This window comes from Excalfactoria chinensis, chromosome 2 (genome assembly GCF_039878825.1).
Source record: "Excalfactoria chinensis isolate bCotChi1 chromosome 2, bCotChi1.hap2, whole genome shotgun sequence".
Classification (NCBI taxonomy): Eukaryota; Metazoa; Chordata; class Aves; order Galliformes; family Phasianidae; genus Excalfactoria; species Excalfactoria chinensis.
Window position 1 is genome coordinate 44,270,907 of NC_092826.1, and position 26,938 is coordinate 44,297,844.

At 42.1% G+C, this 26,938-nt stretch overlaps 2 protein-coding genes across 3 annotated transcripts in view; one reads left to right on the forward strand and one right to left on the reverse strand.

Moving 5' to 3' along the window:
• The window catches only part of LAMA3 (laminin subunit alpha 3), a 111,323-nt gene extending 103,354 nt beyond the window's left edge, over positions 1 to 7,969 (reverse strand). Inside the window, exons 1-2 of the mRNA XM_072328221.1 lie at positions 7,691 to 7,969; positions 2,686 to 2,838 (exon numbers count right to left, since the gene is read on the reverse strand). Of these exons, the coding sequence (XP_072184322.1) occupies positions 2,686 to 2,838; positions 7,691 to 7,969 (432 nt within the window). The remainder of the gene's footprint in view (positions 1 to 2,685; positions 2,839 to 7,690) is intronic.
• A 5,430-nt stretch (positions 7,970 to 13,399) lies between these two features.
• ANKRD29 (ankyrin repeat domain 29) overlaps positions 13,400 to 26,938 on the forward strand; it is a 30,929-nt gene continuing 17,390 nt past the window's right edge. For both annotated transcript variants that reach the window (XM_072330264.1, XM_072330265.1), the window contains exons 1-4: positions 13,400 to 13,512; positions 17,750 to 17,860; positions 20,181 to 20,279; positions 22,006 to 22,104. In XM_072330264.1, coding sequence (XP_072186365.1) covers positions 13,501 to 13,512; positions 17,750 to 17,860; positions 20,181 to 20,279; positions 22,006 to 22,104 — 321 coding nt within the window. In that variant the 5' untranslated portion in view covers positions 13,400 to 13,500. The remainder of the gene's footprint in view (positions 13,513 to 17,749; positions 17,861 to 20,180; positions 20,280 to 22,005; positions 22,105 to 26,938) is intronic.

Sequence of the window (26,938 nt, forward strand, 5' to 3'; positions counted from 1 at the left end):
GCTTTTTCCTCACATTACCAGGAACAACAAAGCAAGCAATCTTCTAATATAAAGATTTAAGATCCTGAAGGAACTCTGTCAAAATCTCCCCCCAATCCTTCAAAAACAGGAACAGCAGCAGGTGGGTGTTCTACCACCATTTTAATAAACTCTCGGACTTTCAACTATTCAATTAAATTTTCTCTTCAGAACACTAGTGAAAGGCTCCACTGGGACTCTACTGAGTCTTAAAGACATAATGGCAGGAACACAACAAATTAAAAGTCTTGTGATGTTGCTCTAAGCTCCACTTCCACTAATTGTGATTATTTGATTACAAACTTGCAACTTAGTCATTGCTTTTCTGCATGCATATGTACCTTAGTCTTTGCCATATTTTGGACATGGACAAATACACAAAAGTACTTCTGTATTTTGTCTTCAGAAAAAGGTGACATTAAAAGAAAGAACAAACTGTCAGTGAGTAAAACCACATTTCTGATACCTTCATAGTATCACAGCACAGTAGTTCCGCGAGGCATTTAGGCACACATTTGATTTTAAGCACATTAATTTTACCTTAAATTTAAAAAATAAAATAAAATAAAATTGCACTCCAAGTATCTGTCTGCCTGTTGCTGTCAACTGCATAGAAATCCTGCAAGATTAACAGAGTAAGCTCTTAATGTTTAGGAACCTGAAATAAGGTAAGGAGAGTTGAGGTCTCAGTATTTGTTTGCTTAAGTAGACTTCCTCTGTCACAGTATTTACTTTTCCTCTTTATTATTAGTTGTGTGTACTACAGCATGAACTTGGAACGGGAGAATACTAAGCAAAATGTCAAAAGTAAATCTCAAGTTCAAACAGATCCTGAGATCACAGTTTAACTGACTGGACACAGACATGAAAATGTCTGTGAAGTAAAAAACAAACAACTGTACGAGCCCTACTAAATCCTCATCCGTCCACCAAATAAAACTATCCCTTCCTGATCACAAGACCTGAAATCATTTTGACCTTAGTCTTCTGTTTCCCTCATTTCCTCACAAGGGAGTTCGGAGCTACCATTCCAAGAGGTACCATAGTAAAGAGAAATACAGTCTTTCCTGCTGAGATATCCTTTAATGAATGCTAGTATTTCAGCACATAGTTGGTCTCTGGGGAGTTCTACAAGAAAAGGGCACTCAGTCAACATCCTTACCCTTGAAGGGAAGTGATTTCTCAGTTTACTAGACCATTAAAGACTAAGTGACTGTCATCAGCTCCTCCAAAGAAGCTAACAAATACTCAAGGGAACAGTGGTTTGGATCTGTTTAGAACAGTTTCACAGGTGCTACATAATGTTCTGATGATGACATTCAAGTGCTGGTTGTAAATATGAAGGACTATACAGCAAAGCAGTTTACAGACTCTAGGCCACAACCTAATTCTATGCTTTGCAAAGACCAAAGTGGGCACAAGCAGCTCAAAAGGTCTGCTCTACTGGAAGGCAATCATCCATCCATGCCTATTTCTAGCACCCTGCTCTGCACTTAACATCCCTACTGGAAGACATGGAAGACACACTTCTCTACAATTCTCTAGTGGAGAATGACCAAGTAGCTCACTTCCTGGGAGCACAAAGCATCAGGGGATGCTGTACTCCTCAAGAGTGCATTTTACCAGGAAGAGCAATATGACTCAGGGAGATCAGACCAAAGTGTGCCAGACTAGTGAGGATGCTCTGGCATGAACATTTATCAGCTTATACATGACTCTCTCCCAGTTCTAGAAGAGAGAATATGGTTTCCAGCTGAATCCCCAACAAAGTAGCAGCAATGCCTCAAAGAGAATCTGCTTTTCTTTTGGTATCTCTCCTCTTACTATTAACTAAATTGAAAGCCAATTTAAAAATAGTAATATTAGTCCTATGTATCATCAGTATTAGAAAATAGTTACTACTGTCCAAAAAAATACTTATATTTAGACACATATATATTGTAGCCCCCAATAGATATTTATAGCCACATATTTTCAGCTGGTGTAAAATTGCAGAGCATAACTAATTTCCTTGGATCAGTGACAAATTAAGGCAGCTGAGAATCCAGCCCTGTGGCTTGAAAGCTACATTTACAGCTACAGAGGCTTTACTGTGAGCTATTTGCCTATCACCTGCTGAAGAAATACAGGTGTTCGTGTTACTCTCATCATACCATTTCCTATTACACTGTTTTTGCTGTCTCCACCTTTTTAAGCCATGTTATCAATATTTTTCTGTCTACCCTGAAGATCTTGCTGGATGATAGAGGAACCAGAAGGAAACCTGAGGCAAAAATAGACTCCAAACATTATTCTCAAATTGTGTTTATGCAAAGGATCGTGAAATCTCTCTCTTTATGGACACAGGAAAAGGAAGATTTTGCAATGTAAGGCAGAGCCCTGGTTTTACCTTGCCAATCCCCTCAGATTAACAAGTTTCAATGTCTCTTCATGATAGCATAGCAACACTGAATCAGGGTGATGCCTGTGGCAAGAATCTACATCATTATAATCACTCTAATGAAGTTAAATTGGTTAAAAAGAGAGAGAGAGAGAGAGAACATAAACCAGATGAAAAGGTATGGTACTGGAAGTTAAAATCATCTGTTCAAGCATCCCTCCCAACTGCATAGCTTTTATGTAGATGCAAGAAATGACCATTCCTTAGACAACAGCTCACACACTCACCTGCCCCAGATCTAAAGTGATGTTGACTTCGTTGTACTTTAAGCCCTTAGAAAGAGGAGGACTTTGCCACCAGCGCTCCGTTCCATCAATGGCGTTAGTGATTGGGTGAGCTTTACTGGGATCACCAGCATTGCAGTAGTCACAGAATTGTCCCTGAAACATAGAAGATTAAGGATTTTGTCTCAGTCAAGATTGTACACACTGCAGATGTGTGCTGTTTTTCACTGAGGTTCTGAACTGGAGCTCTACCTAAAAACTGAGTTAAATCTTGCTTCTCTATGTATATAGTGTACTTGTGCAATGATTTCTTTTGCAATTAAAACTCACATTTATGCCTTGAAACACAGAATGAAATTTCAGAACTCTCTTAAAGACAATAAATCTTTTATCTTCTTAATAAATTTACTGATACTTTGCTGAAATTATCCGTATTACTTCTGCAGGCACTTCCACAGGAATGCAATGAAACAAAGACACTTATAGCTGGGATAACACCGACATAAAATTTACTCTCATTTCTCCTAAAAGACTGTGAAAGCAACATGTGTACATGGACCAGTAGTAGCAAACCCCTAAAAAAATCATCTACAACTTATGAACGTGTACATTTACAGTTATAATTTTATAGCATGAAAAGTATATATCCATGTTATTATAATATATTCTGAATCAGAAACTTGAAGAAATACACATCCATGGAAAATGCTATGGATTACACAGAGCATTCCCTTTAAGGACGATGAAAGAATCCCATTGTATCTTCATTTGCCAAAGTTACCACACAATTTTTAATCCACAATTAAAGCCACACTCCGGATATGCCCTGATAATCTCTCTTTGGCAGTTTCTAAAGCTCTTTATACTGTTCCTTACAATAATGATGAATAAACTTCAGGAAACTTAATTTTAATTTGGCATCTTTGCATGTCCCATAGCAGTATTTTTATCTTCAAGAAACCGCATTGTACAGTCTACTAAGATTAGTGCCGAAGAATTGAAATTAGCTATTAAGGAATCTTTTCACTGTCCAATTCACATCTTATTCCAGTCATTGGGTGTAGATAATTGATGCAAGAGAAACTGTGCCAGAAACGGATCTTTGTAGAACCCCAAAAGAAAAATATCCCTTTAATTTACCTCTGCCAGACAGTCATTTAAACCATTCCGTCTGTGACATGCTGACATTGTATTGGATTTGTGTTTTAAATAAGGTAGTATGTCATATTTGAGCCTTTTCCTTTACTAACTAAACAAATTTTTAACAACAAGATGCGACATCTTTTTGTTCTTTCCACAGCCTCTCTTGTCTAGTCTTAAATATATACCTGCTTGGAAGTATTCACACAGTTCCATACAACTGTCATTATTTTGTTTGCCACTGCTGTCACGCTAATCGGTGCAAATTAACTAGAGAGGTCACACTCGTCCACTTCTAACACAGGAATGAGGGCAGTAGTTCTGTCCTAATCCTGCTCTTCTGGCAAGCTCAGAATATGACCGTGGTGCCAAAAGACACAACCACCATTAGCTGATTAGTTGATCTGACTCATTAATCTTGAGAATTCCTTACAATTACTTGAAGGGAGCTTATAAAAAGGAGGGAAATCAAATTTTGACTCAGTCTAATAGCAATAGGACGAGGGGGAATGGTTTTAAACTAAAAGAGGGGAGATTCAGTTTAGGTGTAAGGAAAAAATACTTCACTCAGGTTGGTGAGGCACTGGCACAGCTGCCCATAGAAGCCGTGGTGCCCCATCCCTGGAGACACTCAAGGCCAGGTTGGATGGGGCCCTGGGCAGCTGAGCTGCGGGGGGGTAGCCCTGCCCATGGCACGGGGTGGGACTGGGTGAGCTTTGAAGTCCCTTCCAACCCAAATGATTCTATGAATTTGAAAAAGTTATTTAAAAAGGTACTAAATCTATATGCACATAGGCTGGTTAACTATGGCAATCAAGTTATAACACATTCCTCCTCTAACCGATGGAGAAGATTTGGATGATTTTTGTACAAACAACTACAGTATGCCAGGACACTACGGGATTCTAACATAGTTGACACCACATAGGCTTCACTAGCTACAAGTAACACTGCCAGCTTCTTCAATGAGGCCAGAGAACATTGTGTCACAATCCGCAAAAGCAATACATTAAGAAATGAACCCAGGCACCGAAAACAGCAGTTGCCAACACATGAGATCATCTTTATTGTTCAGATTTTCTGACAAAGGCACACTTGGAGTTCTGATATAGGTAGTACAACACCACGGGCCTCTCCTGAACAGTTTAGCAGAACACATGAAAAATCACCTTTACTTCACATTCACAATGATCTGGCTGGAAATACACAGGAAACAGTTGCTGCCATGGCAGTTCTAGCCTTGATCTGGCCACAGCCTCAAGAAAGGCTGAATGAAAAGAAAACAATGAGGAGTATTCAGTGCCAGCGTTACATTTACATACATCTCCTCTGTATTTCAGCATGCCAGAACACTTGATCTGAACTCAAGATACTATTTTTTCTTTTTTTCTTTTTGGACACGTAATTCAAAGCATTTCATTGCAACGACCGGAGTTTCAGTTATATAAAGTACATTCCAGCAAACCTGCCAACAAGACATTAAAAAAAATGAAAGAAAGAAAGAATAAATGATTGGGCTGAGCAGCCTTCCCCGCTCCTCCCTGGCAGTACCTGCAGGCAAGCTCCCCCAGCCTGCCTGCCACAGGACACATCTCAATCCAGGAGCCTGGGCACACAGCCACTGCTTGAATTTGGCTGCAATTCACCAGCTAGGCAGGTGTGCATCTGCTGGTGACCTTGTTACCCTCTCCCCCTCAGTTCTCCTGCGTGGAGGAGAGAAATGAAACTGCATAAAGCAGTTTGCTGAAATGCTGAAAATGATGAAGAAGTCTAATCGGTATATAATAAAAAGCTACAACGATGAAGGACTTGTTCACAAATTAATACCTAGAGGAGATGTAGCCACTAGCAGGACAGGACAGGTATGCAACTAACTGTAACTCACACCCGCACACCACTGTGGACAGATCTGCAGGCAAAGCCAGGCATGTCATTTATCTGCCAGAGCTGCTGAAATATTCTGTACTGTAGCACATTTGTTCACTCAGCACTGCTCTTATTAAGTTATTGTCCCTCTTGCCAACGAACGGAGAGAACCACTGCTTTCCTCAGTGTACATCCAGCACTGCCTCACAAGCCTCAGACTACACCTGGTGGCTGAACTAAGCTGCAACTGGAGGAACCACATGCCTGAAGGGCTTCCAACAGCCTCTTAATGCTCTTTCAAGATTTGCTGGGGATGATGAGCTCCACTAAGGAACACAATAAATCATATAAGGAACATATAAAGAACCAAAAGACAAGATGAAAAGAAGAGGCCAATTCAAGTACTTGAAAGGAACTTATAAGCAGGTGAGGGATCGACTTTTTACATGGTCTATTAGTGATAGGACAAGGGGGAGTGTCTTTAAACTGAAAGAGGGGAGACTTCAGTTAGATGTTAAGCAGAAAATTTTCACTGAAAGGATGGTGAGGCACTGGAACAGGTTTCCCAGAGAAGCTGTGGTGCCTCATCCCTGGAGGCACTCAAAGCCAGGTTGATGGTTCCCTGGGCAGCTGAGCTGCTGGGTGGCAGCCCTGCCCATAGCAGGGTGTAGGACTGGCTGGGCTTTAAGTTCCCTTCCAACCTAAGGCATTCTATAATTCTGTGAGAAGCAGCAGAAAAGAAGCTGAGCTGCTCTTTTTGCCCTATTTTAATTGCTTGTGTTAGTACCACAATAGAACTGTCTATTCCCTTAATAGAGAGGAAGATCCCTCTCCTCATCTTCTTTCTGACTTCCCTGTTCATAAGCACAGCAGCCACCATCCATCTTTGGCCAGACTCCAGATGTGAGTGACTCAGGTGTACAGCACAGCTTCAGCCTGGTACTGTCACAGCAGCTGCTAGACCCATCTCTGCCACCATGTGCAAAAGCCACCAGACTCTTAAGAAACAACACACACAAATACTTACGCTGATCTAAATCCTTCCAAATAAGCTCAGTTTCTGCAACACTTTCATGTGCTTCTGTCCAATTTTCCACCAATAAAAAAAAACAAACAAACAACAACAACCAAGACTCTTTTGAACTCAAGGAGCAGAGGGGACTGATAATATGCACATTGTGCTGCTATCGCATTTTCCATGGCTGGATTTCCCTGGCCCGGGGAAGGAATTTTCCAAGTTTTCTCAAACCACAACAACTACAGAAGTATTCAAGCGCTGTACCTCAGTGGGACTTTGTTAGAACCAGAGAGTGATGCAGCTGCATCCACATTTACACAAAGGCTGCAGGAGGCACAGCAGGCTCCCACCAGCACCAGCAGTCCTCCAGGGAATGGAATCAGCCCTGACCCATAGCTGCCCTCTAACCCAGGGTCTGCAACACAAGCATTTAACAAGAGGAACTCCTGTCCTTTCACTCCTTTCCTACAAACAGCAAACCCTAATTTCTGAAGGGATGCAGGTATAAAAAGGGAATAATTATGAAAATAATCACGTTGCAAACAGCAGACCAAGCAGTTTCCCCATCACTGCAACCTCAGCTGAAGTATTTACTACCTGCAGCCCAACTCTGCCAATAGGAAAACTGTGTTTCTCAGCCTGAAAGCACCTCAAAGCACTCTAAGCTTTTTGTGAGAGGGCATTCTGCAGACGCAAGGTACAAATGGGAGAGATCTGGGAGGGCTGAGGCAAAGTCCTCGTTAGGAGTTCTGACGGAGCCGATAGAAAACATCACCCCAGCCCACCACAGAGCTGACCTGCTGCTCGTCGCCTGCCCTCCCACAGGGATGCTCACGCAAGGAGCGTTACCACAGGAGAAATACCTCTCCATTAACGCCTCTGGAGGAGTTCTGTCCCTCTGCAGGTGCAACCTGCCCTCGTCCCTGAAGTGGGAGCCAGCCTGCCGTCGCCAACTCCATCCCCCTTCCCGTCGCCACCCGTTACCTGTATGGCTCTCCCTAGCGGGGCTGCGGCCGGCCCCCCCACCAGCTTGCAGTACAGCTCCGGCCGCCCGCCGCCCGCCTCCTCCCCGCAGGTGGCGGTCGCCGAGATGCCGGCCGTCTCGGCCAGGTTGAAGTACGGCGGGTGGAGACTGAGTCCGAGAGAGCCGGGAGGCTCCGTCTGCGCGGGGCACAGGGAGAAGAGCGGCGGGAGCAGAGCCATCAAGAGCCGGCAGCCCGGTGCTGGGGTACCGTGGGCAAAGCGACCCCACGCCGCAGCCATCCTGCGCCGGGCTCTACCCTCGCCTCCCCCGGGGCGGCAGTATAGCTGAGGCGGGCGGACGCCGGGGGCTGCCCGGCTGCGGTGTGCGGGGCGGGGAGAGGCTCGAACACACCCCCGCTGAGGCGAAGCGGCCTCGGGGAGTGAGGAGCTGCTCGGTAGGAGGCGAAGGTTCGGCATGGCAGCGGCTGCCAGGGTGGGGAAAAGGGCCTGTGGGCTGGTAGGGTTGTCCCAGGTGCCGGCCCCGCAGCCACGCTGAGGTGATCCTCCCCCTCTGCGGGAAACGTATCGCTAACGGAGCGCAGAGATATCTCCGAGCATCCCACCCTCACAAGCCATGGCCTGTCCCACATAAAACTAAGGTTTTCCAGGCTTTCTCCAACAGTTTCACTCAAGGTGTGCTCTGCTGCTGTCTGCAGGCCCCTGGGGAGGCACCTTGCCATCTCATTTAAGGTATTTGGCACAGGTTTTACAAAACAAAGTCAGGGAAGGAGAAAAGGGCTAAAAAACAAGCCATACCCATCAGCTTCACCACACTGCTATCCTCTTTCATGCCTATTCACATTCCCCAGCCCCTGCCCCCCCCCACACACACAATCACACATCCACTGCTTTCATAATAAAATTCATAGGATTCAGGCACAGAGATACACATACCTCTAATATTTTAATAGTGATTCATGTGAGTAGCAAAGGATTTCGCAACTCGTGAAAGCTATGCTACATGCCACACAGCACTAGCAAAGGAGATCTATTTCAGGAAGCACCAACCACAAGCTATTGATTTTGTCTGCAAGCAAATATCACCTCCTCTTGCCCTGTGTCATTACAGCTTTAGCACGCCATAGAAACATCTGTGGGAAGCCATTTTTCTGTCCTCCATAGGAAAGGTGAGAATAAATATTGCATACCTCCAATACTTCCATACTTTCAACCCCAGATTTGGGTTTTCTATCCATAAATGCTTTAATTTTCTAGAGCAACTTAAAAATATTCTCTTTTCCCAACTGTGACTCTGGGGAAATGAAATCATCTTAATACATATCCCATGATACTTTGTACCTCATAAAAAGTATGAGAACCACAGAATGCCAGGGGTTGGAAGGAACGTCTGGGGGATCATCAAGTCCAAACCCTTGCTTAAGCATGGAGAATTGTAAACAACAATTAGGCAATAGCATCTTTAAATGTTCCATTAAATGAGATGCTAAACTGTCAGATTAGATTTGCACTCATCTTTTGAAAATCCAGTAAGGTATCTGGATGTTCTGGAAACTATTAGCTCAGAGTAAGCAAAGCACAGAGCAGGTGGCTCAGATATGTTTGATGAAGCTTTAAAAAAAACAAAATGAACAGTAAATGTTCTCAGATCCATGTAATCTCTGCATCAGGGAAGGAATAGGGTGTGAAGAGCTATCCCTGAAGAATGGGCATGAGTGAGTTAAAAGCCTATGGGTGAGATTTAGAGACTGAGGGAATATACAGGGAGCCTTTCAGCTGGCGTCTACTACAGGCCACCTGATCAAGCAGGGCCTGTTGATGAAGAGACCTGAGAGGCCTTTCAGTATCTAAAGAGGTGCTGTGAGAAAGGAGAGGACAGATTCTTTAGCAGGGTTAAATGTGATGGGGCAAGGAGAAATGTTTTCAAACCAAAAGAGGGGAAGATTTAGATTGGATATAAAGAAAAAGTTTTCTACAATAAGTAGATGTAGTGTCCATGGAGACACTCAAGGTCAGGCTGGATGGGGCTCTGAGCAACCTGATGTAGCTGTATGTGTCCTTGTTCACTGCAGGGGAGTTGGACCAGGTGATCTTTAAGGGTCTCTTTCCTCCCACAGTATTTATATTCCCCATAGACTTCAACTGCAATTATGAATATCTGCAGCAATATCAGTTATTCATTAGGCAGTATGAATAGAGTTTGAATGTCCACAGACACAAAGCACCTGAATGCAGGCTCCCTGGCTTTTCTCTAGCTGGGCAGATGGAAGATGGGTAAACAATTAACTTCCAACTGAGTCATAAAATCAACATGTACAGAGGATAAGTAGGGAAAGGAAATGCAAGCTGATCTGTATGCAGTATTGTAAAGTGGTAAAACTTCAGGAAGGCAAAATTCCAATGTTGAGTGGGGAAGAATGAAAAAAGTAAGGAATAATATACTGTACAGATATTAACATACAGGTAAATTTTCAGCTCAACTGTTTGAATGCTGAAATGCATTTACATAGAGGGGAAAATGGTACACCGGTGTATACACTGGACTGAAAATCAGTCTTGTAGTTGTAGATTTTTCATTGAGCTCTTTGATGTGTCACAGTCTTTGTGACTAAAAGCACTGATTTGCTTGGAGCAAATGAGAAAGAGGAAACAAAAGAACAAAAGAACAAATGTATTGAAAGAGTCAAATGAACATTTGTGGAAATAATTCTGTACTACTTATTCAAGTAAAATACCAACTTTTAACATCAGTTAGAAAGTCCACGTGAAGAAAGTTTAATAAGTCACTTGTGATTCCCAGCATCTTGGGGTTCTTACACTGGCTTATACCAGCAAATCTGATACTGAGTAGTGTATCATAAAGGCCTCAGTAAAAGGACTGTGGAGCTAACAGAAAAATTCCAGGCTGTTTATCGCTGAAAGGATGAATGCACACAGTTATGAACACGCTGGGTAAACTGTTTCTATCATTAGATAAACTTTTCCTTTTTCAGATTGGGATTTGCAAATTCTCCATTCTATTTTTACAAAGGTTTGTGAGACACATAAATACTCAGCCCAGTTTGCCTGTGGAATTTGTTTCTGGAGTAGTTTTTACTATTTCCCTTGCTGTCATCCTTTTAAGGGTATTTCTTAAAATAAAGAGTAACTCAAAATACATTGCTAACACGACAGGATTGGCCTGTGTTTTTTTGTAAATATTATAAAAGCAACAAATAATTACACACGTAGCAGGTTGTGCTGCAGTTTAGAACAGGGAAAATTAATATAAACGATAGGCCAGATGGAAATTATTTTATTGACTGTTTTAGTTGTTGATGATGGGTTAAATGTGTTTGCCTGGACAAGAAAAAAATCAACTAAGCCCACTATTGTGGGGTGCTTTATTTGTAGGATGTTTATAGTGCCTGCTTTATACTGTAAGGAAGTAAGTTTCTATTAGGATCTTCTAAAATCTGAGTATTTCACAGATATCACCAGCACAGTCATAATGCAAACTTCAAGACTACTCAGTCTGCTAAAAGTAATACAATCAGGTTACGTGAAATGTACAACCAATTATAGAATAGCACTCTTCTGCCTTTGAGAGGATCTCATGTAAAGTTAGTCAGAATCAGCTGCTATGTCACACAGGGATTTGTGTTCTATAACTCTAAGCAGCTGGAACCCAGATTGCTGAGCAGAGCAGAGCAGGTAGGAAAATCTATTTCTCAAAGGGCAGTACTATTCAAGGGGCAGGAACTTCTAGTCCTTACACTCTTCTGTTCATAGTTCTTTCTGTGAAGTACCGGAAATGAAATATATCCTATGCTAACTTCATGAGAGACCTTGTCCTACCTTATTATGTAGGTATAATTTGTACTGGATCGTAGCCAGTCCCACGGGGGTTTGGACTCAGTGATCTCTTGCAGTCCCTTCCAGCCACTGCAATATTGTGATTCTGTGATATAGATGGGTGAAAAAAAGCACAATGTGAAAGCATGTGAGCAAACATACCAGATGACCCTGTGCAGATCCTAAAAGGAGTGAGCAGACTCCAACATGCACATGATATTCCCCACAGTGAAGGACAGCTGGTGACTCACCATAACATCCCAAGCCACCGCTAGAATGAAATCTCCAACTTTAACAGAGCAGGGAGAAGGTGAGGATGATATCAGGGAAAGGAGGTGTGCATAACTGTTTTAACTGCTTAATTATTAACATAGATTTGTTTTTCTACACAGACATGATTTTCTTTTTATGCAGTCATTACATCTGCTTTAATCACAGACCATACACACTTGAATATAGGTGTAGTTCCAGATTTTGTGGGCAAATTAATAAAGGCTCTTGAAAATTTGATGTTTAAAGTAGGTACAAGGGGGTGGAGTGTGTGTGTGTGTGTGTGGGGGGGGGGGGGGGGGGGGGAGGTGGGGTTAAGGAGGGCTTGTATTGCATTGGTCTTCTATTTTGTCATTCATCCAAAGAGGTTCTTGTTTTTCCTTTGTCAGAATACTCAGCGTTTTGGCTGAGGAATGCTAAATGGTTGGCGCGTTACAATAGGCTGGATAAGTATGGGGATTTTCCAGGGGTGAGGCAGGGAGTGTGTGCAGATTACTAATATTTTCCTCTATCAATGGGCAAGTACAGCTGTGCAACTGGATCAGAGCAAGGATGACTCTTAACTATGCAATCCGCTGAGCATATTCAGTTTTGCTAAGTTTCAGGAACAATCAGAGTGATCAACTTTGTATGATCTACTCAGTAATCAGAGCTATAGGATCATTCCATTTGGAAAGAACACTAGGATCATCCAGTCCAACCATCAGCCCATTCCCACCATGCCCACTAACCATGTCCCCCAGTGCCACATCCACACAGTTATGGAACACCTCCAAGAAGGGTGAGTCCACCACCTGGGCAAAGAGGGTTAGGGTTATGCTCACACCAGGCCATACAGCCTAAGGCGAGCTCACACTATTAGCAGCTTTTCACCTGCTTTTCTGTAGTTCACTTTATTGTATACACAAGATTAAATCTGCCTCGGGAAAAATTGCTGCAGCAAATCCTCTGCTTGCGGATTTGTAGATTAAACGAGTGGGATCTCCCAGCAAACATTTTCTTTCAATGCACATGCATCATTTTCTTGTGAATGAAATTTATGTATGCACATCAAAAGAAGAAAATCCCCCAGGGCTCAGTTTAAACCAACAAAAGCAAAGATGTTCAGGAATCTCCCACCACAGCAAGCCTCGCTTTGCGTACTTTATATCATGCCAACTTGGAGTGAAACCTGCAGCCAGGCAGAACAGGACATGTGCTGGCTTTATGGCTATTCATTTCCACAGAACTAAAATTAAGCCATTAAGAATGTACTGGCTTCCTAAGGACAGCATCATCCATACAAGTGGTGGCGGTGGAAGCGGTGGTGGTGTGTGCAGGATGACGGGATGCTCCCCCTCATGCGCTGGGTGCTGAGCGTACAGCGATGGCTTTTAGTAACTGTTTTTCCCCTGGATGTGAGGGGAAAAGGTGGGAACGCACAAGAAGTGCCCTTGGGACGGCAGCAGCGTGGCGGCGGGATGCTATGCTGAAGGCAGGGGCCGTTTCAGTGCTGGTTCCGAGGTGCAGGCCCGGTGTCCAGCTCTGAGCCAGCTGCCGGCTGATGCAGTGGGCAGGGGATGCGGAGGACCCGCACCTCTCGATTTAATGGCTGTGATCGGGACCGATACGAGCAGCTCCCGTCAGGAGGGAGGCGCCGGGCCTCGCCCCGCCCCGGGCCGCGGAGCTGAGGCTCTGATCAGTGCGGGGCGGGGCCGGCGGTGCGCAGGATGTCCTTCAAGGTGAGCCGGGCGCGGGGACGGAGGGGGGGGGATACGCTTCACGTTATCTTCCTTTTCATATCTTTATATCTGTGGACTTGTTTGTATTTATTTTAGCAAAAAAAAGAAAACGGCGGTGTCTGTGGGGCCTGCCCGGGCTGTAGGGTGCCCCAGGAGCGCTGTGGTGGCTGCTGATGGAGCCGGCGCGTTCCGCAGCTGCCATCCCGAGAAGGATGCTTGTTTAGTGTTACATAAACCACTCGTTTAGGGTCTGTGCTGCAGGTTTGGTGCGGTCGGAGCTTCCTTCTGACTTTTCAGATCGGTTGTGTAATAGTTGGGAGCGGCATTTGGCCGTGGTTCTGCGTCCCAAGCTGCGGTGGCCACTGATGATTCCCTGTGATTCCCATGGCTTAGTACGCTCCCTCCAAAGCCATGCAAATGCAGTCGTACTCGAAACGTTGCCCGAAATAAGTTTTTAAATCTGAGGACAGGATCAGTAAAGTCAATTGGCAAAGAGCTCAGCGAGCAGCGATAACTGCTGGGAACAGAAAACATTTATGCCAGATGCACATCTTCTCCTCAGTTCTGCACTGTCTGGATGCTGTGTTTGCTCTTCTCTTATTGATCAGCAGCTTTGTGCCAGCCCTTGGCCGTGTTGGTTGTGCTGCATTGCTTTCCCCCTCATTGAGCCTCCCTCTCCCCTGTCACTGTATCATGCCTATGCTGGGGCTTCTCGATGCCACAGGTGGGTCCCACCTGCAGCTGAAGCCCACGTGTGGGGTAGCATGGCATCTGCATTGTGCAGAGGGATGAAATCTCGGTGTTCGCCCCAGTTTTGGTCCTCCACACTTATTTAGCCTCTTTGTTCCTCTGCTCCATCTCCACAAGTTGTTCCCACCTTCATTTCGCATCAGCACCCACCTTTGTATGCTCTGTCCATCCCTACCTGCTCCTTCCTGTGCCCCATTACCCACATTTTGTCTCCTCCTGCTGAAGGTGGCTTACTAACCATTCCCTTCCCATCTGGAGAACTGCAATCCTCTGCTTTCTCCCTCTTTCCTGTCTTTTATTCTTTTTCTCAGAAGGCTGTATGCTTACCAAAGACCCCAACACATCTCCAATTGCTGCTGTCTATTCATGTTTTCTGTCTTATCCTTACTCACAAGTCAAAATTCCTTTCTCATTGCCTATACGCACCAACATCATCTCTTACCACATTCCCTGTGTTTTTGCCTGCCTTAGTTTAATGTATATATCTTCAAATACTTTCCTCATGACCCTTTGTATAGGATGCATTAGTATCTACTAAGGACCTCTGTCTTTCCTCTTAAGTCCCACTAGAATTTCCCGTTATGTCATGACTGATTCTGATTTCCGGTCCTTTTTCTTAAAACTTTTCACTCAGCTCTTCCTTTCTATCTGGACTGGTTTGGAAACTGAATAGGAAAATGGTATTTTCTTTTATTTTGACAGTAGGATGAACCAGTCCTTGAGTAGTATTTTCTTTCTCCTCTCCTTCCTCTCTTTTCTTTCATCTCTAAGCTCACTGCTTAAGAACTACATTCTTCCTCCACAGCTGTTACCTACCCTACTATGAGCTGCTGCCTCTTTGCAAGCAGTAAGGTAATGGTAGGGCAGGGTGTGGGAGCCGGTGGTCACGGAACTGGAATCATCATATGAACAATTAAAACAAGTAGCACAGCCAGGATTTGCAGCGATGCTTTAGAGACCTTGTTGAAATAAAGGAAATTCCATCCTGACAGTTGCTGACGCTGGAGGAAATGACATTATTAAATATGCCAATTTTCACCAGAGCTATTAGCTAATTACTTTTTCAAATGTTTATGATGTTCTCTTCCATGACTGTCAATGCTCGGGATCAGTTGTTTTCTTTAAAAAGTTCTTTGGAGCAGACTAGCTCTATAGTTGTCATGGGTTAACCTAAAATCTTCAGTATATAGAATACATAGAACAGCTCAGATTTATTTGCTTTTCCTATCTAATCACTACATAGCTGATAGATCGTCTGAGTGTACTGTATATATATAGCTTTTGAGTAAGGAATCCCCAGCACTGTGGAGGCATGAGGCGAAGTACTGATAGCAGTCATTCCAAATTGGGTCTAGTCATTCCAAATTGGCACTAGTGGGAAAAACCCGTTTTTGTGTCCTTGATGCTTTTGAGAGTTCTTTCATAGCTTTTATCTGATACTGAGTATGAGGATGTGTTTGCTGGAGGACTAATCTAGGGATTACAGGAGTAAGAAAGAGCTGGGGGTTTATGATTTGTCAGGTTGAAAACTTTGCATGTCTGGTTTCAGATGAGGTTAATTCTAGAAACTTGGTTCTCTTCTCTCCTCACATAAGCTAATGAAAACAGGTGAAGAGCTCCTGAATAGTCACTCTTGATCTATAAAAGTACTACATAATAAAACAAAAACACATTGCTGCTGCGCCCTTCTATGGACAACCAGGTTGGACAAAATAAATCCTTCTATGGATATATTGGAATACCCTGCAATTTTCCAAAACTTTAAGGGATGGAGTTAGGCAATAAAATTTGATTTCCCATTCTGTAAGATAAAAAAAATCATTATTTTGCAATAGTTTTCCATCTAATATAATAATAAAGGCTATATTCCTGACTATGATCTTTATAAATAAATATCTGCCTAATAAACTAAAGCAAAAGGATAACATGGACTGCTGTGGGTTTAGGTCACCTGTCTGTTTTTACATAACATTTTAGTGGTTGTAAGGGGAAAGGTGGAAAAACTACTTCCTGACCAGTTGCCAGCAAGGAGGGTATAGAGTGCAAGCTTTCTTTTAATCAACACTATTAGCAGTTTACAAGAGGAAAAGCAGTTTATGAGCTGTAAAAAGAAGATAAGGATTTAGCTCAGTGTGTGTGGGTACAACAAATATTGCTAACAATTTATAGGAGCTGTCTTATAATTTATTGGATGGATGAAACTTAAGAGCTTTTGTCTCACACAGCAGCTTATTTAACAATCTGGTAATGCCTCTGATTACTGAAAAGCCAACCAACTAGAAGTGCTCAGTGTGTCTGATCTATAATAAATACGTTCGAAATAATAGATCTTGTGTCTTCTGGTATCAACTAGAAATATTGTTCAGTTCTGGCTGTTTACCTCATTATTCTTGTGCATCAACATGAAAACATGGGAAAGTACGTGTCATTTTGAAGCAGCATGATTGACTTTTGTCTTCACTCTTCTCTCTCTGGGTTATCTTGGGGGCAGGATTCACTGGAGAGTAAGGTCCTTAGTTATACGGACACTCTTTTGGTCTGAGATTACTAACACTAAAATGGCACTTTCCCAGACTGTTAGTGATATTGGGCCTTCATGCCTTCATATAAACCAGAGGCATTCGCCTACTCTGGGATATATGTACCGCTGCCACCTCAGCTTTAGTTCATCTGAGCACTACAGCCACTACATCGCTTACTCATAAGGCCGACATTTTGGCAGCTGCCTGAAGGGATGAGACAAGGAATCTGTAAGCAAAATTTGTGTCCTTTTTAGCTGTCCCAATACATTGGGGAGGTAATCATTTACTCACACAAAGGAGAAGCTGCTTTGTGGCACTGTTTCTAGGACTGAGAAAGCTACCAGTGTGACTCACACTGGTCCATGATATCAAGATTTGACAGTTTTCCTATTTTACCTTACATTTTTGTCTTGCTTGTATAGTAAATGAATTCATTAGTCTGTAGACAGCAAGGATCTAGCCTTCCTTTTCTAGCGTCATCCAGCAGATATATCTTAAGCCCACATCTACAGCGTGTTAATTTTAGAAGAGGCAAACCTAATAATATTGAAGATACATGAACAATAATTTTCATATATTGGAACTTTATATGCAGAAGGCTGAAATGGAGGAAGATGTCCTGCAGCAGGACATGATTCACCCTCTATAACTGTGGTTAGCCCCGCCTCAGAAGGAGACCATCCAGCTCATTGTTTTTTGTGATGTTTCCCTGGGGATCTGGACTAGCATCATCAGCTCTAAGTGCAGAGCAGGCTAGAAGTCATGCTGCTATGGACACAGGGAAGACTTGAAACAGCATGAGGCAGCATGGAGACTGATCTCTTTAGCTGCACAAAGAAATCAAGTTAGCTTCCCTCCTATGCTCTAGCTGTAAAAGATCAGCACGCTATCAGCACGTATTTGTGTTTTGTCCAATGCATCTTATAATTTCTTGTTTGTTTGTTTCTGCTTTTTATTTTCACCAGAAAGAAACACCACTCGCCAATGCCGCATTTTGGGCTGCAAGAAAAGGAAACCTGGCTCTTCTCCAGCTGCTGCTGAACAGTGGGCGAGTAGATGTAGACTGCAAAGACAGTGTATGCACACAGTGCACATATAACCACAGCACTGATTTTACATCGCTTTCCGTAGCCTGCTGCACAGAAGGTGTGGCAGGGATCTGACTTAAGACACTGGGATTCTTTTGACACTTGGACATGATTTAAAATCCTTTCTTGTCAAGAAGCAAGTTTGAAACTCAAGATAAAATAGCATGATGATTTACATCAGTAGCAAAGGGTTAGGAATTTGCCAGCACTCAAAAATGTGTCTTACATAGTTATTTGTGGCACTGACATTAAAAACACAGATTCTAGCACCTCGGGCTTCTCTTTGCAGGGAAATATCATTGTGGTAATAGATCACTCTGAAGAGTCAGCTCAATCAAGCACTAGCAGCAATGATTCTATCAGCTAAAAGAGATCCTCACGATTAGCTTTTTCAAAAATAACCCTGGACCACAGTTTCCATTTAAGCAGCGTAAAAGTTACTTTTGATGTGTAGTTGTTCCCACCTCACATGCATGTGGTGGTCTAGACACAACCTTTGGTGGTGTCAGAAGAACTGCTGGCATCTTAACATCGTCCTCCCTCTATCCCAGTATCTTCTGCACTGATAACAAAACAGAGATTGCAGGACTTCCAAGCAAAGAGAAGCACAGATACATGACTGCTTAGGTGTTTCTGACTGTTTACATGGGTTGTTAATGATAGGACAAGGGGGAATGATTTTAAACAGCGGAGGTTTAGGTTAGATATTAGGAGGAAGTTCTTCACACAGGGTGGTGACACACTGGAACAGGTTGCCCAGGGAGGCTGTGGATGCCCCATCCCTGGTGGCATCCAAGGCCAGGCTGGATGTGGCTCTGGACAGCCTGGTGTGGTGGTTGGTGACCATGCACATAGCAGGGGGGTTGAAACTGGATGATCACTGTGGTTCTTTTCAGTCCAGGCCATTTTGTGACTCCACGATTCTATGCTTGACAGATTTAGTGGGATTTTCCTTACTGTAGTTGGAGAAGTTGAAGCTAGTTTTGAGATAATGGGTTAAAAATAGAAATAACATGCACATCTTTAACATATGGACAGTTGCTTGACTATGCAAAGCTACTGCAAAAAGCCGGAGAAAATAAAGATTGAGAAGTCCCCAGTTTTTCTTTGATTGGTGATGAGACTGACTTACAGGCAGTCATGCCTGTAAATCAAGCCTTAATGTGAACTTCTAGCCAGTAACATGAACCTGCCACATCTTCTCTTACTTTGAATGCATTCAAAGTGCAGGAATTTTCTAAGCTCATTGGCTTTAAGCTATTTTTTATTCATCTTAATTTCATTTTTACTCTGTAGGCAATTACTTGTCATGCAGTATTTCTGAAGATAATCCTTGTCATTCTGGCAAGGAAGGAAAGGATGCATGAAGTAAACAGGACAGAGATAGATGTAAAGAAAGAAGTTCTACTGCTGCTCAGTTTATCTCAACATAAGACAATCTTTGATCAAGAGTTTTTACAGTGTGCTGCAAAATATCCCACCATTCTATCAGACATACACATTCTCTAGACTAAAATATTTTAATACTGTTAAGGCTGTATGCTGCTTTTTTTGCAACATTACACATTTTTTCTTTAGATTGAACTCGTACATATGAAGACTTAAGATTGATAGATTTCATACTTTCATGTGTGGTGTTTGCGTGTTGCCCACACATCATATACATGTAACATAAGTCTTATTTAGGTCAATGCAGCAGTGGATTTATTGGGATATTGAGGAAACCTGAGTGTGTTGTTCTGGTCTGGAAGGTTCTCCGATGCAATGTGAAGAGTCATGGAGAGAGAAAGAATTTGCTGTAGTCCTTTGGATAGGGTATTAGTATTCAAGGCACTTGGATCATAATGCTGACTATGACTCACAATTAAATAACTCATACAAGTCACTTACTTACAGCCATCCTGTATCTAAGGTTATTCTTCTGGAAAGGATATAAAGATCTTTGACATTTTCTGATAAAAGCAATGTAGAAGCCAAAAATATTACTGATGTTTTTGGTACACTTATTTCAGGACAGTCATGTGAAGTCATTGTATACATTTTCATTGATTGATCAGGCTTTGCACTGCAGGCAAGTCTGTAATTTACTTGCTTTAACAGCTGCTAATTACTCACTTTTCACTTTTCTTTGGTAGAAAGTTTTATACTGTCTTAGAATCTGTTCAGTGAAAGACTGCTCCCCCTTTCAGGAAAAGAGTGAACAGGATCTCTGATCACTGACCATAAACCTCCTTCAGCTGTTTAGAAGAAATGATTAATTTCTGGAGGTGTCTATTGAAAATACTGATATGTTTTTCTTCATTCCCAGCTTGGCACAACAGCTCTGATGGTTGCATCTTACTATGGTCACGTACACTGTGTACGGGAATTGATATTGCAAGGAGCAGATATCAACCTGCAGAGGGAGGTAGGAGATGTTCTGCACTAAAACAGGGATTGATTAAGTGACTATTGATTTACTGCAAGTAATAGAAATATCTTGTCTGCTGCTTTTTACCAACTGCTGTTGCTGTGTGTTGCATGTATAAATAGGGTCTGTTCTCCTAAGGACAAGGAATCTGATGTCTGGAACTTGTAATAGAAAATGAGATGCCAAAAGTGTATTTATAAATAATTCATCAAATATTTCCAGCATATGAGGCTGGTGTGGAGCAGTAACATCTCAGGTGTGACCCTCAGGTTACATCACTTATGCATTTATCATGTTGCTAATTGTCACCGAAATTTACAACACCCCTGACTGCCTCAATGTAATTTGATAAGGAGAAGTCCTTTACCTTTTGATTTGCAGAATTTGGTCATTAACATGGAGTGTGGCTGCCCTTGCTAGCCTTGGCATTGTTTTGACTTGTTATACCCAGGAGTTCCTGCCTCTCATTCTGAGCCAACTCATCCCTAAATATCACTCCACTTAATCACCCATACCCTATCCTGCCTGTCTGTTTTGCATTCAAGACATCTCTCACACCATGATGTGATTGTTTGTACAAGGGAAAATATCAGCACTTAGTTTTGTGAAAGCACCTTTCTCTTGTATTCTGCTCAAGTAATGGTAAGGGGTATCTACAACCATTCTGGCTTATGTGATGACTACACAGAGAGAACACTGCTCTGGAACAAAGAGAGTTGTACTTATCCGAAAAGAACTGCAGTTTGACAAGGACATGCAGTGGCATGGGAAGAGGGCAGGAAGCAAGATGGCAGTATTTTCATCACTTCAACAACCCAAGAAAATGTTTCTCATTTTCCTTTGTTATCTGAAACATGAGCATTAATCTTGTGCTGATGTCTTCAAGTCCCTGAGTCAGTGAATGCTAAACCTGTTGATGTCATTTTTAATGTCTTTGCACTAACTGGCCTGAACTTGCTTTAACTATGAATGCTAGTACCTTTCAGTGTATCCTGTCCCAATAAAATATGTATTTAAAACATGTACTTTCCCTTAGATAAACACTGCTTGAAAAAAGGCAACAGAAGGAAAAGCTGTGGACAGTTTTATGGACCTACTCTTGAGTCTCACTCTGGACATATTGATTCAGCAAGCCAATAAAAATAGAAACACTGGAATCCTCCAGAATCACTCTGTTGCTGAGAGAAAGAAAACAGATTAAATATAAGAGCAAAGGCACTAATCTGAAAGTAAATCTACATACTCAAACTAGTGCTATTGTACACCAAAATTGTTGTGAACCTCATGGAAAGGGGAGACCCATAGATATGCGTGTGAGAAGGGGCTCTAAACTGGTCTTCATGGGTCATGTGCTATTATCACAAAAGTCTTTGGCACTGGAGAATTTCATCTTTAGGTCCCTTTTCCTGCACCTGCAGCATGTGATGAGAAAGCACAAAATTAGGAAAGCATGCTTCTCTTTGCTCTTTTCAACTGTTCCCTCCTGTACAGCCTTCAAAATGATTCAATATGTGATGCTAACCAGTTATCTCAGTGCAATGAGAAGAAAACTGACCGCTCACCTAAGATACTTTGTGTCCTCTGGAGCCCTCAAAATCATCATATCTTTTCAGCTGATATTCAATTGATTGTGTTTAATAGGTTTTAATCTGAAATGTGTACTTTGGGCAACAATGCTACGTGTTGGTGGGTTTTATTAACCCATTTATTTTTTTCCCTACAGTCAGGTGCAACTGCTCTGTTCTTTGCTGCACAGCAAGGCCACAATGATGTGGTGAAGTTTCTCTTTGAATTTGGAGCCTCCACTGAATTTAAGAATAAGGTAAGATGAAGGGTCTGGTTTTGCATGCTGATACATTCTGACTGTCAAGGGTGTTGTTTCTTCTTTTATGTATGAAACACAACATAGCAGCAGCAAGGTGATAATATTTCCTCACTTGAACATTTTATGAATAGTGTGAGTAGTGCAATATATTTTGAAAACATTAACTTGTGAAAATGTTTACTTATGTTACTTGGACTTAATGGCATAATTTGGTCAAAGATCAGTCCACTGATGGTGAGGTCAGTCAATAAGTCTTTCCTCTTATGATATCCTACAACACAAGAAGAAAGGATCTCTTTGTACATGTCAGGTAGGATCTTATTTTAGGTGCATATTTACTCTGCTTGCACATACAGAAATTTGATCCACATTGGCAAGTGTTTGCACACCACCATAAGAGACAAAAGAATATAATGGCTTCAGTTCACTCTAAATCACAATTTAGTGACAGGAAGATGAAATACGCCTTAGAATGTCTATCTTGTTGCTGTTGTTGATGTTCAGGCTAGTCCTTTTTCCAAATTTGAAATAACTGAAAGAGCCTGGGTCTGGTTCATCACCTCTCACAGAATAAATGGCATTAAGAGCAGGTATGCTGGCCACAGTACATCAACTCTGTTTCTTTGCTCAGGGCAGTATTAACACTAATGCTTTCAGCAAGCAGAGCCAAAAGCGCCAGATTTTCATGAAGCATTCTTGCCTTTGGTGTGGTGGCCACATTTCAGAGCACTGGGGCTGATGGAGCTGAAATGGACACTACCAGTCACTTAACTTGGCATTTGTAGTGACATGTATTTGAAGAAAGATAGCACTTTACTCAACAATAACCATATGGAGCACCACTTGGACTCAATTCCTTAAGCTCTAGGAAAGGTAGCATATATTACTGCTTAAAAATCCAAAGGTTTTGTGGTCATGGAGCTCATGCATGTCTGTTCTATAGGACAAGCATTGGTTCTGATACTTCAGAGGATTGTGCTAGTGGTAAGGAACATCATGACCACAGCAGAAGCATCAATCAGTGAATTTAACATTAATGAGATTGTGATTTAACACAATGTGGAGTACAGTTGTGGGACTTAGCAGCATAGGAGGTTGCAATGGATTCCAAAGTGTTGGGTAAACTCATTAGAAGAAGCTGCGTATATGCATATATGAAGATAGTAAGATTCAGAAGAAATATTCTTCTCTCACATTGGGCTGTATACAATTGGGTGAGTGAATTTACATCTTCTGAGTCATCTGACCTGTAGTCAGGCCACAAAAACCATGCTTAAGTACTGAAATGTGTCCCAGTCACAAAAAGCCTGGACCAAAAGCCAGAGAGTATTTGGGACAAAGCATAAGGGTGGGCAGTGTTTTTACTGAGGGAGGAAAAACAGCAAATGCAGGAAACTCTTGCTAAGGATGGAAAGAAGAGACTCAGTACCTTATTTTGTGTATGGAAACAGTTACATCCTCAACAAGCACAGCCTGTGAACCAGGTGTTTGTGAAGAAGTAGAGATTTGGCCCACAAGGTGAACAGCAGGCTTGCCATTATCTGATCCTTCATGATAGTAATGTGATCTGCTTTGAGGCATGCAGAATAAATTCGTGAGTCACTGAGGCAGATAAAATATGCAAAGGTCCAAATGATGGGAAAATCTTTCTGCATTCAGTCCCTCCTGATTCCTTCCACTTTTGGACAAATACAGTTCTACTTGAGTCACCACTGATAACATACTACATTGACAGTATGCATTTCCCATTGGCTTTTTGAATCATTTTTGTTCAATTTTCTAATTTAATAGTGTAAATGTCATAGCTTGAAATTATTACATCAAATTTTCTTTCTGTTAATGGGTGGCTAAGGTAAGAGGCTTCTCTGTCCCATCCTCCAAATGCCAGACATGAAAAAGCTAACAAAATACGCCTTTCTAAGTCAGAGATAAGGCACTTTCTGATTAAAGCACTCAGCTGGGAGCAGCAGTGGAAAAGATGAGGATCCTGCCTGTTTTCAAAGGACATTTCAAAATTTATCAGTTTACAAAAGACTTTCTATTACAAATGAAGATGTGGAATTAAAATACAACCAGAGATTGAAGGCATCTTAGGAAACAGACACTTCAAAGCAAGGCAATGCAAAACCTACTGTCTTCTTTGCAATGTAATTCTCTATAAATGCTAATTACTACGTTTGTTACTTATATGCAGGAGTTCAGGATAACAAACAATACAAGAATTCTTGTTACGCTTGGTATCATTTGAGTTGATATTCACTATGACAGGCTGTCTTAGTATGAACTGGTATAAATTTTTCTTCAGAGTGTCTGCTATGATGCCATGTTTCGGTTCTAGGTAAAAACGAATGTTGATAACACACCAATATTCACAGTTTCTGCTAAGCAGTGTTGTACAGAGCCAAGTCCATTCTCAGCAAAGGGCCCAAGGAGCTGGGAGGGAACAGAACTAGGACAACGGGCTTAAGTTAGCCAAAAGGATACTCCATACCATATGACATCAAGCAGAAGGAGTTTTGAAGGGAGTGGGTGTGCATCTTGCAGTCTTCCACTGCATGGGGGGCTAGATGGGCATTGGTATGAGAACGGTGAGCAATTGTTTGCGCATCACTCTTTATATATATTCATATGTATGTGTATTTAGTATAAGTATTATCCTTTTCCTTCTCTCTATCTTAGGAAATAGTTTTATCTCAACTGATGAGTTCTACTATTTCTTTTTCCCCCAATTCTCTCTGCCATCCCACGAAGAAGGGAGAAATGAGCAAAAAACTGTTGTGCTCAGCCACCTACCGAGTTAAACCACAACACAGGAAAAGTGAACATCCCTAGAAATAAGTATCAGAGATTTGGTTTTTTTTCTTATTCTGTGACATGTTATGAGCGTGTGTGTGGTTTCCATGGTGGCATATTTTCTGAGTGATGCTGCAGGTCATGCAGTGGAGGCTATTTTTCAGTAGGTAGTAATGACAGAAAACCAGTTTCTTTCCCTTGTAGTGTATTCCATAGAAAGTGATGCACCATGTACTTCTAATGTACTTGCAAGCAATGATGACACAGGTAAAGGAAGAGGTAGGCAAATAGAGATGTACATCCTGGATAGCACGTTCTTATCGGATGCTGTCCAAGTGCTTATGTGGGAGACTGGCAGCAATGTATGCACTGCCAGTAGGGAGAAGATCAAACTGTTTCAAGAAAAGAATGGCAGATAGCTGAGAAGACTGGCTCTTTTCTGAGCTCCCAGCTTGCTGGAAGGGGCTGCAGTGAGGGATTAGTGGAATCTGCGCTGTGTCAAAATTACAGGGAATGAGCAGTAAATGAGCACAAGGCTGAGCACTTCTTCCAGCATTATCGACTGTTAACCTCCTGCTACAGAGCAATTATTGCCCTAGAAGTGCCTCCGTTATTGCTCACATGTCCCTGATCCTAATTTCTGCCCCGCTCAGAGTTTCCAAAAGCCTTGCCAGCCCCAAAGATATTGCTTCAGTGTTTTATTTGTTTCAGCTGAGGCCAAAAAAATAAAGTGGGAATCACATGGCTGCAAGGGATTTTAAAACTCAGGCATTTACTTCTTTTTTTTTCATCCTTCCATCCACTTTCCCTGTAGTCTGTAAAACAGTTGGGTGTCCAGACAGAATTTTCTGGAGAAAAGGCTTTTGTGCTGGCCAAAGAGAGAGAAAGCATAAGGGAAAATAAGGTGTAAGCTCAATAGGAGTTGGAGGACAATTTTTCTTTCTACTAAAAAACATGGAACTTTGTAGTGTTTTGTCAAACACTGTCAATTCCTTGATTTAACTGAGTGCTGTCTTCCATAAGGTGTTTTCCATGGAAAGGATACCTGTCCACAGTTCCCCTTCTTGGAGCCAGACCTGTTGCTGTTTATCATAGTGGGACTTCCATCTATGTGAAAGCTGTGACATCTCCAACATGGGATCACACAGTTCTACTCCAGACACATGGCTTATGCTCTGCTGCACTAACTGTGGTTAGCTGTGCAAGCCTGCTCTTTGTTTGGGATCTGTCATTTGCTTGCCTCCAGAAATTATGTCAATAAGCAAACAGTCTTCTTAAAATAACAGTGTGTGGAGAACACAAGGGTTTTAGAAAATGAAAAACAAGCCATGAAGAGATAAGCAGGCCATAAAGAAATAAACAAACTACTCCCATATGCATCTGAATGTGCCCATTTCCTTACAAATGGGGAGCCTCAATATTTTTAAGCTTCTTGTAGGCCATCCTTCCATACCTCTCTACAGAAGATGATCAGTCTTGATAGCTCAGTTTTGTTTTTTAGCTCATCGATGTTTTTCTTCCAGTTTCCTTCAGGGAAAGTTCTTTAAAATGTCCCTGTTAGGTTTTGGGTTTTTTTTTCTGTTTATAGCCCTTTGATCTGGTAACTCATTACTCAAGCAAAACGGCTTTCAGCTGGTTGTAGACAGGAAATAGGCTTCATGAAGCTACTAGCTTTTGCCATTGTTTTTAAGTATGTAGAGGTGGAGGGGTTTTTATGTTATTGTTGTTGTTCCAGTCCAGGAACTACTGAGGTACTTTTATGTTCTGTTCTAGCAGTTCCTATTAATATGACAGGAAAGTCTAGAGACTCATTGTAGCTACAGAGCAACTTAACTCCACTGACCAGGTTGTCCACTTATTACTTAAATATCCCAGAATTAATATGCATTTCTTAGACTGTCACATAACGGTCTCACATCTGTGACTTAGCTGACACTAATGCCTTGCTTGCTTTTTAACACTGCATGGGGGGAAAGGTGAAGAGATTTTGAGAGTAATTACAGGCAGTCTCTGTGTATTACTTCAGCCATGTTAGACT